At 49.2% G+C, this 12,658-nt stretch overlaps 1 protein-coding gene across 5 annotated transcripts in view; it reads left to right on the top strand.

Moving 5' to 3' along the window:
* RBPMS2 (RNA binding protein, mRNA processing factor 2) overlaps positions 1-12,658 on the top strand; it is a 48,465-nt gene that overhangs the window by 23,096 nt on the left and 12,711 nt on the right. For 3 of the 5 annotated variants that reach the window (XM_014518343.2, XM_025199877.1, XM_025199876.1), the window contains 5 exons: positions 1-13; positions 1,631-1,669; positions 2,530-2,592; positions 4,697-4,847; positions 5,371-5,519. The exon at positions 1-13 ends at the window's left edge or, in 2 of these variants, runs on beyond it. In XM_014518343.2, the coding sequence (XP_014373829.1) occupies positions 1-13; positions 1,631-1,669; positions 2,530-2,592; positions 4,697-4,847; positions 5,371-5,519 (415 nt within the window). Of the gene's footprint in view, positions 14-1,630; positions 1,670-2,529; positions 2,593-4,696; positions 4,848-5,370; positions 5,520-9,768; positions 9,932-12,658 lie in introns of all 5 variants that reach the window. The other 2 variants (XR_003093223.1, XR_003093222.1) reach the window with 1 other exon arrangement.

Raw genomic sequence — 12,658 nt, 5'->3', positions numbered from 1 at the left:
CCGACCGTTCAAGGTAAGCAGAGGCAAAATAAAGCTAAAATTGAGTGCACAGTAGAAGCAAAATGCTGGAATGACCTGCATTAAGTAGTACTGACTCTTTTTCTTTTTCCAGGAAGATGTTTCTGAGTGGAGATTTACCACACTCCAGCATCACATGTATTGGCATTCCCATACTGAAAAATGGTGGCAGGGCACTTTCAAATGAGCTTCAGTTCAAAGTGCCCTGCCACCATTTTCAGCATGGGGATGCATGTGATGTTTTGGGTTCTCTAAATTTTTGGAAGAAGAAAAAGTGTGGCTCTCAGAGCTGCACTAATTTAAAGCGCTCCTTCCCCCCCGCCTCCCAGAGCATGTCTAGAAATGCCCAATGCTTCTTTCATAAAAGGGAAGTGAAGAGCACCAGGGTCCCTAACAATATTTAGAGGAATAGGAGTCCTCTAGGCCAACATGAGCTTGATCCTACCCCCATTGTGAAAACTGGGTTGTTGCTGGGTAGATGACAGGCTTGGGAATACCTTGGCTTGAAGTGAACTGCCAAATGACCACAGCACCTTTCTCCTCGCATAAGGGCAGCTGGTGAAAAGGCCAGTCTTTGCCCAACACAATGACCCTAGAGCACAGGATCCTCAGCCACAAGGTAAGTGCTTGGGATGGGAAGGAGCAGAAGTGATAGTAGCCATGTAGGTTAGTTGTTGGCCCTTGCCAGCCTGAGCCAAGGCTACAAGCAGTTTGCTGTACAAGAGGGAGCTGGAGGGAGGAATTGGACAGCACCATGGTGCTGTCCAGGTATCTGGAGCATGTCAGTGCAGTATCTCATGGCTCGGGTCATCTGCTCTAGGCAAAAAAATGCCTATGGTTTCTGGCACCAAGGATTGGCACTTTTTGGGGGGCCTGGGAGTCATGGTCCAAATGGACCTGTTGGTGCCTTGGTTGGCAGCCTGTACAGTCCAGGTGGTGCTACTTAGCCTGAAAGTGCTAGCCAGGCAGATGCTGCTTTGAATGTTGAGGGACCAGAAATGGCTACTTGGGATGAGGTGGCCCCATATCTGAAGCAGGATGCCCTTTCCTCCAGGTTCGCCGCCTGAGCCTTCACTGTACTGCTGCATGGTGGCTGGGGAAATTAGGTGCATTAGTGACACTACCCACTTGCTACTGAGGTAGAGCATCTTTCCCTGAGCACTAGCTCCTGTTTCTAAGCTAGTTCTCCATGCCTCTGATGCCCTAGCATGCTGATGAGATGGAACGTATCTTCCTGAACAGGACAAAAATGGGATTCATCCTTTTTTTTTTCTGGTGAGGAACGTGAGCTGCTGTGAGAGCAGCTACTAGAGTAGAACCAAATGGAGTCAGGAGGAGGGGGAGTTACCTCCTCCCCTGCTACTTCATCATTCCAGATGTGCCACACACCTAGAGAGAGGAGCTGGTAGGCAATGGAGCACTGTCAAATGGTGTCCTCCTGGGAGGTCTAGGAGGGGATGGGTGGCTCGTGTTCAAACTGCACACAGCAAAATCTCCCAGGCCTGCAGGGTTTGCTGTGGATAAAATTCTGGAGGTTTGCCAGGACCTCTTGTGGCCTTTTCTCTCAAGAAGCCCAGCAACTAACTTGGTCTCTTTTTGTGTCTCCTTCCAGGGTTATGAAGGGTCACTGATCAAGCTAACATCAAAACAGGTATCTCCTTCTCTTTACCCCACTCCAGTGTGTGTTTTCCCCAGCTCCTCCTAAGACAGGACTAGACTTGGATGGAGAGGAGAGGGAGGGAGGAACAAACTGTCTCTGCTAGGTACTGCAGGGCTAGTGGCTATTCTGCTGTAACCTTAACACCACAGGGCTTTATACCACAAACTAGCTGTTTGCGTGCTCCTGTCTTCTGTTCACTTCCCATTTTCTCTTCCAGACTCTGGCTCTGGTGGGGGGTGGTAGTTGTCTAGTATGCACCAAACATGAATGTGGTGGTGTCCCCCCTGGAGTGGAATGCTGAGTTGTTGAGCCATTGGGCTTTTATTCTACCCATCAAAAGTCATGCTTTTCTATCCTCAAACCAGTTTCCAGTCTAACGTTGGAGATGCATTACCCATAGTAGCTGCCTGATTGGGCTGTGGCAAAGGTAACAATCCTGGTAGTGGTGGGATGGGACCTTGAACAGCATCTGCTGAGCTTGCACTTCCTCTACCTCTGAAATGAGCAACTGCTGCTCATGTTGGCTGGGGTGTTCCTACTCTCCTTCTGTTAGAGCTGTTATTTTTAGGGGAAAATGGAAATGGGAGCTGGCATGCTGAGTAGTAGAAATTTTGTTTCCCCCTCTGGAGCCAGGAGGGTAAGGGGCCCCTGTAAAAGAAGCTCTTTCTGTCCTTGGGCATCTCCAAATGTGGCCTATGAACGCCCTTCCCCACCACCCACTTCGCAGGTGTCAGGAGGTGAGTGCTCGAAGGACATGTCAGCAGGCCAAGTCCTGGCCCCAGTTAGGGAACAGCAAGCTGAGTAAATCTGAGGCAGCTCTCAAATTGCACCTTTTTTGTTCTTTTCTCCAGCCAGTTGGTTTTGTTACCTTTGATAGCCGGGCTGGTGCAGAAGCAGCAAAGAATGCCTTGAACGTAAGTACCTGGCCAGTCGTGTGTCTCTAGTGCATTCATGCATGTTGGATAACCGCTTGCCACTTCCAGCACTTGCTGCAAGTTAGATGAATGTGCTGTGGACAGGCCAAGCAAAGGGTTGATGATGACATCCCTGAGCTGTCGAGGAGGACAGGAGGGGAAGGCTCGAGGAAAACAACTGCTCTCCACAAATACCCAATGGAGGGGAAAAGAGCTCTTTAAACTACAAGGCAATATTGGTTTGAGGATGATAGAACTATGTTCCTGGTCTAACTCTGTGGTTGCATGCATCAGGCTAGGAAGGCATGAGAGTCTGGATCTTCCAATAGGAAACCAAAACTCCGCAAACCAGCTTGTTAAGATGACTGACTTCTGCTGTCACTACCTCTTACTAACAAGGTCTTGGACTCAAAGTAGGAAGGGGTATCTTGGGGCCACTCCCAAACCAGATTTGGACTTGGCATTAATGTGGTCCCATGTGGCTGGGAACTTTTCTGTAGTTCAGTAGTGAACCTTGGTCCACACCAAGATGGATCACCTGCATTAATACACCAGAGAGGATTGGCACAGCAAATGCCAGCTTGCTGTCCCTGCCTGTTGAAGGGTAAATACCTCCCATCACCTGGGCCTTTGGCCCTTGCAGCCTGATCAGATTACTCGGGCTTTGCTCATAAGATGTGCTTCTGTTTCAAGTACTAATAGACTAACTTGGGGTATGAGTGGGTGGTGGGGCAAGGGTTTGAGGGGGGTGATGGTGGCTGTTCCTTCGTACAGGGATAATTGAGCAGAGGGCCAAATCTCATTGACTTGCAGTCACGCTGTCAATACCAAGCCCAAGGAAATTAATAGGTGTTGGGCCTCTCACTAACCCAATGTCAAATGGGTCATACAGAACTATCCATACAGCAATCCATTTCTGGACATAATAAGCTATTCACCCAGTGAGTGCCAGAGGCTTGCTGTTTTAGTGCCTGCCTCAAAGGCATAGAAAAGTTGTGGGGTTTTTTTGGGTTTTTTGGTTTTGTTTTTTGGTTTTGTTTTTTTTGTTTTTGTTTTTTTCAGGACACTAAACTTCAACTCAACTAGTTCCTTCTTATACTGGCATTAAGGTGTATCAGAATCCTAGAAGAAAATATCTGGTCCAACCCTTTGCTCAAGGCAGGATCACCAGCCCTGTATGGGGTGGCTTAGACAAACATCTGCCTAACCTAACTCCCAAGTGGCCAAGATTGCACAACCTCTCCAGGGAACCTGGGAGTGCTCAGCCAGGCAGCAAAGGACTAGTCTTAGCCTGTGCAGGGTAGGGACCTTTCCAAAATGACAAGCAACTGCTTGCAAATGCAGGGGACCTGACTTCATGGCCTGAGGCCCTTCCACTCCTAGGGACATAACATGTGATGCAGGAGAAAGCTGCTACTCCATAAATCTCTCTGGCCATGTCCCTACCCCATGTAGTCTGGGGCTTGGTGCCATCTCAAAGATATTGTGGCTAAGATGACTAACCAAGGTAATCCATGCTGGGAGGCACAGCCCTACTCGTTCTAGCTGCACAAAAGCTACTCTGTCACCTAGCATCCCTCTGCTAGGTGAGTCTTCCCTGCTTGTACAGCTGTCCAGCCTGTAGACTGACATGCAAGTAACCTACAGCTGTCTGATCAGGACAACCTTTGTCAGTGGGTGTGGGTGCAGGTTTGGCCCTTGTCAGTGGGAAGTGACACAAGTAGACTGTCCCCTCTTCAGCATAGCCTTATGCCAAGCAGTGGGCATAAGCAAGGGCCTTTAGCTCCAGAGATAAAACTGAGCTTGGCTTGCTTCCAACTCTGTGTTGTTAACGTTTGAGCTGCTGATGTCTGAGGAAGGTGCAGACTTTCCAGTGTTGAGGCTGGGGGTCCTGCAGGCATGTTGGAGGCCTGAGATCTGCATTTGCTCTTGTGTCCCCTCAGAGATGAAACAGCCAGTGCACTTGGTGTGTCTGTACAGACCACAGCAGAATGGGCCCTGATATTATTGTGGGGGTGGTATGAATAGGCACAGATATATACCAGAATTCAGAAAATGGATAGCAATGTTTGTTTTCATTGTGAGACTCCTTTTTCTTCTGCAGGGCATCCGATTTGACCCAGAGAACCCCCAGACCTTGCGGTTAGAGTTTGCTAAAGCCAACACTAAGATGGCAAAGAGCAAGCTGATGGCCACACCAAACCCCACCAACATCCACCCTGCCCTGGGCGCGCACTTCATCGCACGGGACCCTTGTGAGTAGCTGTTGAGGAGTCCTTGCTCAGGCTGGCTCCACTTCCCTCAACCTTCCCCCTCCCAGAAAGTGCTCTAGAGAGGCCCCAAAGCCACTAGACTCATTGCCACTGCATTGGAGATGGGGAATAGACAAAGTCCTGGCCTTAGAGTCCAGCCAAGGACAAGCCTGCCCTTGGGCATGTTTGTGTTGCCTGGCTGCTAGGGGAACACTGAAATGGAGGCAGAGGTGGATGCCTTCCTGAGTTCCTTTGCTTGCAGTGCCTTGGGATGGAGGCCTGCGCTGACTCTATGGGCAGGAGTTGGTTATTCAGAGTGGGTGGAAAAGGGAGGCCAGCAAAGCAACTGCACTACAGGTCCTGATATCTGAGGCTGTGCCTTTTTTTTTTTCTTTTTCTCTTTTGAGAAGACTGGAAATCCCAAGCAACGTGGAGTCTAAAGTTCAGAGTCAGTCTCCTCGCCAGCTTGGCTTTGGCCATTAGGCAGCACAGCTGAAATATTTATCTTTTTATATATTTTTGTTAGATGACCTGACTGGAGCAGCTCTGATCCCAGCGTCTCCAGAGGCATGGGCTCCCTATCCACTGTACACCACAGAACTAACCCCTGCCATCCCCCATGCTGCCTTCACATACCCAGCTGCTGCTGCCGCCGCTGCTGCCCTTCACGCTCAGGTGAGTCATGCTGAGCCTCTCTGCTCCTGGGGGAAGCTGCTGCCTCACTCCCTTTTGGAGACACTAACTCCAAGTGCAGCTTGTTCACTTGGATCTCTGCATGACTGGTTTGACCCATGGTGAAACCTGTGCTCTCTCTTGCACCTTGACCTGTCTCCAGAGCAAAGTGTATTCCCTGCTGTAAATAAACAGCAGTCTGGGGTGGAGGCTTCCTCCAAGAACTATGGAAGAAACTTCAAAGTGCCAGCTGCTTAGTAAATAGATGGCCTGAGGTCTCCTGCTCAGGGTGCAGTAAATGTATACTAACTTCTGGCACTGTAGGTCTGGCCTGCATTGCAGACGGCTGGGGAAAGCCTGCTTGGAACTTGGCTGACTTGGGCGCAGGGCTTAGTCCAGCAGAGCCCAACTTCCATAGGCATATGTCTGATCTGGAACATCTGCATAAGAGGCTTATCTTCCAGCTCCATAGTGAAGGCTGCTCCTTTCTCCACACTGAAAGGAGGACTTCCCTTGTTGACTGAAGTGTTCTGTCCAAACCAGAATCCACTTATTTTTGTTTTCAGAGGGATTTTTTTTTTTGTTTAAATCCATTTTCAGTTGAACTTGGTACTTCAGGAGTTTTAGGCTCATCTTGAATGATGCTCTTCAGACTTTCCCTGTAGCTTCTCACTAACATTTCAGCTACATGTAGGCTAAAACTGGGACTAGATGCACGTCACATGGGCCCCACTTGAGTTGATTAGTATAGATTCCCTGTGGAAGGGTGACACTGCATGCAGTAGTGGCTTTTTTGTTTTGTTTTGTTTTTTTCCTTAGAAGCCAATGGTTTGGTGGGAGAAGTGACTTGGATTGAGGTAGCTAGTCACTGGTAGATGATCGGTCAGTTGTTCTTGAGCATCCCATGGCCCCAGAATAGCTTGGGTGTTGATACTTGAGGGGCTCCTCATAGCTCTGCTCCCTTTCCTTCTGCTGTGCCCAAAGGAAGCACTGCAAGGGAACTGTCTTAAGAGCATGGAAGGAGCCCTGACAGTCTAGAGCTGCTGGTGTGGTGAAGAAGGTCAGCTGCCCTTTGCATGCCAGGCTTGCTAGCTTTAATGGGTTGTGTTGAAGCAAGACTTGCAAGCCTGCTTCTGGCTTTGCCCTAAGAAGTCTGCAAATCTCCACTGCCCTCCTGTTGCTCTGGCCTAGTAGTAAATCTTCCTGTAAAAGGAGGGGAAACACCAACTTGTTGCCCAAGCTTGGAAGCAGCAGCATTCTCTATGGGCTCTTGCTTGTAACTTGAACAGAACTTGGTTTCTAAATGCCAAGACAAAGCTACACTAAAATGGAATCTTAAATTTGAAAGTACGTCCTTCATTTAAGGGCGGACTATAGTGCTTAATTTAGATGGTTACAAAACTTTTGAATTCCAGGAATTTGGAACGCTACTGAGGCGCACACTCATTTTTGCTCTGTTCCCATATTATGGGGAGGGTGGGGGGGTAGGAAAGTTGCCTTTTTATTTTTATTTTTAACTTTTTCCAAAAAAAGTGTTTATCTAACCTGGGACCACAAATCCAGTGGCCTAGTATAGACAGCAAGCAAATGGCCTTGATGCACAGCAGAAAGGGAACAGACCAATTGGTAATGCACCAGCCAGGGCTATGGGAGACTGGGATCAACTTACTGTCAAACAATCCTGACGGAGGGTCACTTGGGATAACTCTTCGAATTAGGATGTGGGTGATTGGGGTGGGTGGGCAGAAGGGTTCCAGAGGCTTTTTGTTTTGAGGGTTTTTTGTTTTTGTTTTTTCTAAAACTTGCCAAGGTGTGAAACTCTGCCATGTTTGGATTTTAATATGGAAACTGGGCAGCATTGAATTGCCTTTTGGATTAAAAAAAAAAAAAAAAACTGGAATGGCAGGGTTTTTGGGTTTTTTTTTTTTTTTTTTTTTTTGTTTAATCTGCTTGTGAGACACTGCCACATGTAGGCTATATTCTGCCCACCTCTGCTACTGAAGGCTAAGAGCTTGTTGGCTTCTTCTGGCAGTGGCTGTGCACAGGCTACAGAAAAGTGCAGCAGGTTTATAAGCTGCACAGGGCAGGAATGGGATGTAGCCCTTCTCTCCTTGACTAGGAGCCTGCCACAACACGCATTCAGAGATCTTTTGGGCCCCTGTGCTGCCACCATGGACACTGTATTCCAGGGCTAGGCTGTCCCTTCTGAAAGCTCCCTGTAGCTTCTAACAGCTGGTGCCCCCTAAGGAATTCCCTGGGGCACACTTGTGGACACCTTCTCCCCCCCCCCCCCCCCCCCCCCCATTGCATGCTGTATCTCCTTCTGCTTTCCTCAAGAGGTAGTTAAGAGACCTACTTCCAGTGTCTCAAATGAGACTTTCAGCTTGAACAGGATATTGCACTTGCCAGAAGGACTGATTGGTTATGGTTAATATAGAATGATGCCCCTTTAACGCATTCTACCCAACATGCAAGACACCCTCTTGGTCTCTAGACTGTGACCAGAGATGGCTTGGGGAATGGGAAATGGCTAACAAGCCCTGCTTCAGACTTGTCCTTGGCAGGATGGCTAACCTACCCTGTGTCCCTTGAGGGCTTTGAACTTAAGGGAGTATTATGGCACCCTGTTGTATTAAGGCACCTCTGCATCCTCTCAAAGAACTAGCTTCTCTAGAGGACATTCCATGTGGGGCTGTTAGAGCTATGAATCTCACCCCTGCAGAGCAAATACTACCAGCTAATGCTACTAGTAGACATGTCCACACTGCCTGGGCATTGTATGCCAATCAGAGCCCCAAGTATGTCCTGCTTACCTGTTCCTAGAGGCCCAGAAATAGACTGCTGAGGCTGTCCCAGGGTTGCCACAAGCATGCCAGAGACTGGTGTCTTAAGTGTCCACAGGAGGACTTGCAGCACTTTTTTTGCCTGGTGCCTTTCTGGTTTTAGTACATGCCTGTAGCTGCAGATGTGTAGGGAGTAGCTGGGAGCTGCTCAGCTGGCACATGCCAGCTCTGTAGCATAGGCAGGTCCTGTTTGTTATACTGTACTTTGGGCAGACATGATTGAACCAACTTCCTGGAACAGTTGGCAATGGGTTAACATTTCACCTAAAACCATTGGTGCAACCTTTATTTATTTATTTATTTATTTATTTATTTATTTATGCTAGGGACACCTGCTCCCTCTGGCAGGTAGCTGGGAGGAGTGTCTGGGAAGGGCAGGTCGGGCACCTTGGGGGTCCTGAGCCGGTCGCAGGCTGCCTGCCTGCTCTGTGCTCTAGCTGGCAACCTTCTTGGGCATTCCCACACAGCATGCATTACCAATAAAGTTTTACGGAGTTAAATATTACTTGGGTGCTGGCAGCTCTGAGCTGCATAATGTGTAGGCTGGGGTCCTCTTCCAGTGCAGAGGCCAGTACCAGGGTGGGATAAGATCAGCCTCCAAGGACTCCCGTGCTGAAGCTGTGGATAAAAGCCTTGCCAAGGTGCTGTCCTCCAAAGCCAGTCTTGTTTGGAAATGGCATGCTGAGTCTTCCCTCCCATGCTGGCTGCTGGGGTGAGTGGTGGAGGTAACTCTGCCCTTCCTGCAGTGACACTGTATCTAGGAACTCGCACCATTCAGGGTTCCTCCTTGCAGCTGCTTCTCCCCAAGGCATTGCGGTAACTGGAAATGCTGTCCACCTTGATGACTAGAGGATGTCCCAGCACTGCCAGGAACAAGGTACCTGGTGCTAGGCACCCTCTGCTCTAGCAACTTAAACTCTTAATCTTTCCATGCTATGAGTTCATGTGACCCCAAATGAGCTGGGATGTAGAACTTGTCTGGAGAGAAGAGCCCAGTATGCCCACTGGTAAGGACCCCTTCTTCCCCTGGTAATGAGGGGGTTCTCCTACTTTACTCCTGAACCCTAGGAGTGACTTGGTAACATAACTCAGCTAGTCATAAGCTTGCCCTGGACTTGGTGTAATGACTCTTGCTCAGATGGCAGGGGATGAAGGGCAGTGTGAGCTTGTCCTTTCAAATCCAAAGTGTTCAGTAACCTGCCTGATGACTAGGCTGAACATAGCTGCTCCTGCATCCTTGATGGCAGTTCTGCTGGAGATGACGGCCTAGCACAGCAGGATGGTGTTGCTGTGGGGGCTGCCCACTAAACCCCTCTTCCAGGGGACTCCTACAGAGGCTAAGCACTGATTCTCTCAATGTCCCATCTTCCTCCCCACCTTCTCTCAAATCCCTCCTTTGATGTCCCCAGTGAACTCCAGCCACGATGCCACGGCAGGCTAGCCTTGAAGCTCAGAGCTGTCCCTGGCGATGGGACACCCTAGTGATGCCTATTTGCAGCTAGTGGAGTGGCTGTACTACAGCTCCATTCCTAGAGGTGTTAAGCATGATGGCACCCACGTCTGGAAAGACTGGTAAGGTCACCATCTCTACTCCAGGGTGCACAGCGGGATTTGCAAGCTTCTGCCCATCTCTGTAGCCCATATCTCCTTGGCAAGCCAGTGCATGGGCCTCACGCTAGCCACACACCAGAGCCAGACATTCTTTCTAACCCACATCTCAACTTGGCAGCACACAACCTGGCACCACAGCATGGCACCATCTGACAACCAACTTCTCCCAAGCAAGCTAGGATTGACTTTTTTAAAATCCTTCTTTCTGTGGGAGGGGAAGAACCTGGCCAAACAATGGCAGGAGGGAGGGGGGAGGAACAATACCTTGTGACTTGGCACAAAAAGATATCTTGGTCTCCCAAACCACCATCTTTCAGAGGCAATCAAAGACACCCTATCTCACTCATGTCACATGGTGGGGAGGTGAGTGACGTGATAATGAAAGCACATAACTAAATTCTACTGCGCACGTTAGAACAGCACTTTTCCGTCACCTTCTGTTTCAGCATCTCATAAGGACCTGGGGGAGGGAGTGGCGGGGGCACTGGGGTGGGATGGACCCAGCACCACCCTACTGGGTCTGTTCTTCACCTCTTTTCTTCTCAGTTACTAGAAGCGAAGCTAGTTCCTGCCTGGAGCTGGGCTTCTTCTAGTTTGACACCAGTGCCAGAAAGCAGCTAAAATGAGCCATCACTAATGCGGCACAGGGAATAAGAGTTGCACAGAACAAGACCATGAGTTTGAGCTTCCTGGAGCTGGCAGGAACAATGCTTGGAGGCTGGTATCTGTAGATTGGAAGGGGTGGGTGGGGCACTCTGGAAGCTAAATGGAGATCACATCTCAAAGGTGGAGGTTTGTTTCCAGGCCAAAGAGGTTGGGGAAGAGTGTTGTTGGTGCTGGCTATGTTTGCAACTGGAAGTCAAAGGCAGGAAGAAGGTACAGATAATTTTTCTCCTATGCAAGAGTTTTTTTTTTTTTGTTTTTTTTTTTTGTTGTTTTGTTGTTTGTTTGTGTTTTTTTTGTTTGTTTTTGTTTTTTTGTTTTTTTTGTTTTTTTGTTTTTCTACTGCTGCTTGAATGATCTTCAAGGAAGGAACATGTGGTAGAATGTGTGTGGGTGATCCAGACCTGCTTCCTGGGGTTAAGGAAGCAACAGGGCTGTGGTAGGAATGGAAACATTGTGCCTATGCCAAGGCATCCTCCAGGAAGGGAAGGGGTAGTATGATTTGGGTACAGGGGTCTGTACTCAATTGGATCTTGTGGATGGAGCTAAGAATGGTCTCTAGCACCCACTATAGCATGGAGTCAAGGCTTCCTGGTGCTGCTACATTGCATACAGACTTCTAGAATGAGGCAGAGCTCTGCTGGTTGGGATCACAGGATCCTGTGACTTGATCCTCTGAGAGGGAGGGGCCTTGCACTGTGCTGGTGAAGCGGGCAATAGGGTAAGCCTTAATCCAGACATCTGCTTCAGTGGCCAGCACCACTCTTCTGAACCAGGTCTCCAGCCTTTTCTCAGCTGTTTAGGCAGGTCCCATATATGACAGCTGATATATCAAAGTTTAGCTACAAGCACCAAGGCCTCAAACTGACAGTGGACTTGGAGTATGTGGGGAGTAGCACATCCATCATACTGAGGGCTGGTTGCACAGGCACCCACCAGAGTCTCTGCATTGCTGCCCCTTCTGCCCTAGTGCAGTCCCATCTGGAGGCCATGAATGAATGACTAGGTGAATAGCCATGGTGAATGACTAGGGTCAGGCTTCCAACAAAATGGTGACATCACTACAGCAAGCTCTAGGTGGAAGAAGGCCTTCATCACTTTGGCTGCCTGGCTGGGTGAGTTGCTCAGCAGGACCCTGAAGCTTCATCACACTGGATGGAGGCTGAACCCATCGATGGAAGGGGAGGTCAGTGTTGCTCCATGTGGATTTAGCTGGAGATGCCTATGCAGTGATACAGTAGTGCACACTAGTGGCCCCCTGAGGCTGGCAGTCGAGAGCTGCTGAGTGGCTGTCGACAATAGCTGTGAAGATCCCCTTATGGTGCCAGTAGGGATGTTGCTATGATGTGGTCTGAAGCGCATCTGGAAAACTTCCCTAGGACCAGGAGGCCAGGCATGGCAATAGCAGAAGAGGCTTCCAGTACTCAAATGTGGGCTTGTCCCTCCCCTTAGCAAGGCTGCTGGTTGGTTGCCTTGGAGGATGCTGGTGGAATCCAGTGCCATAAGCACAGCTCTGATTCTCCTTTACTAACCGTGACTCTGATACCTTTTTTCAGGGCTTTAATTAGGTGAAATGAACACTTCACTATGGGGTGGGAGGAGGAACAATGCTCTGTTGGACTAGATAAGTCTGCTTCAGCAAGCTCGTTACTCATTTCCTTCTCATGCTGCAGGAGACTCTGGCTTAGGGAAGTCAGAAAAAGAAATGGATAATTCTAGAAGAAGCTTTGATGGGATTCTAGTCATAGCTGGATGAACCCAAATTAAGTGCTGCAGTATTTATAGATGCACCAGACTGGAGGGGGGTGGAGTGGGGACGGATGCTCTACCAGGCTTGGGTGACCTTTGCTCAGACTCCACGCAGCTGGAAGAGACCTTGCAGCAATAGCGCACAAAGCTGAACCTGCATTGCTGTGCCTGCAGCTTGTGTAGCTAGACCTGAGCTAGCTTGGGGGTTGCTAGTAGGAGACCTTCAGTAGCAGCTTGGGGGCACAATTCTGGCAAAATGCATCTGAGATGCTGGGA

Source organism: Alligator sinensis, unplaced genomic scaffold (genome assembly GCF_000455745.1).
Source record: "Alligator sinensis unplaced genomic scaffold, ASM45574v1 scaffold1097_1, whole genome shotgun sequence".
Classification (NCBI taxonomy): domain Eukaryota; kingdom Metazoa; phylum Chordata; order Crocodylia; family Alligatoridae; genus Alligator; species Alligator sinensis.
The sequence above is the reverse complement of the archived record's forward strand: the minus strand, read 5'-3'. Positions and strand labels throughout refer to the sequence as shown.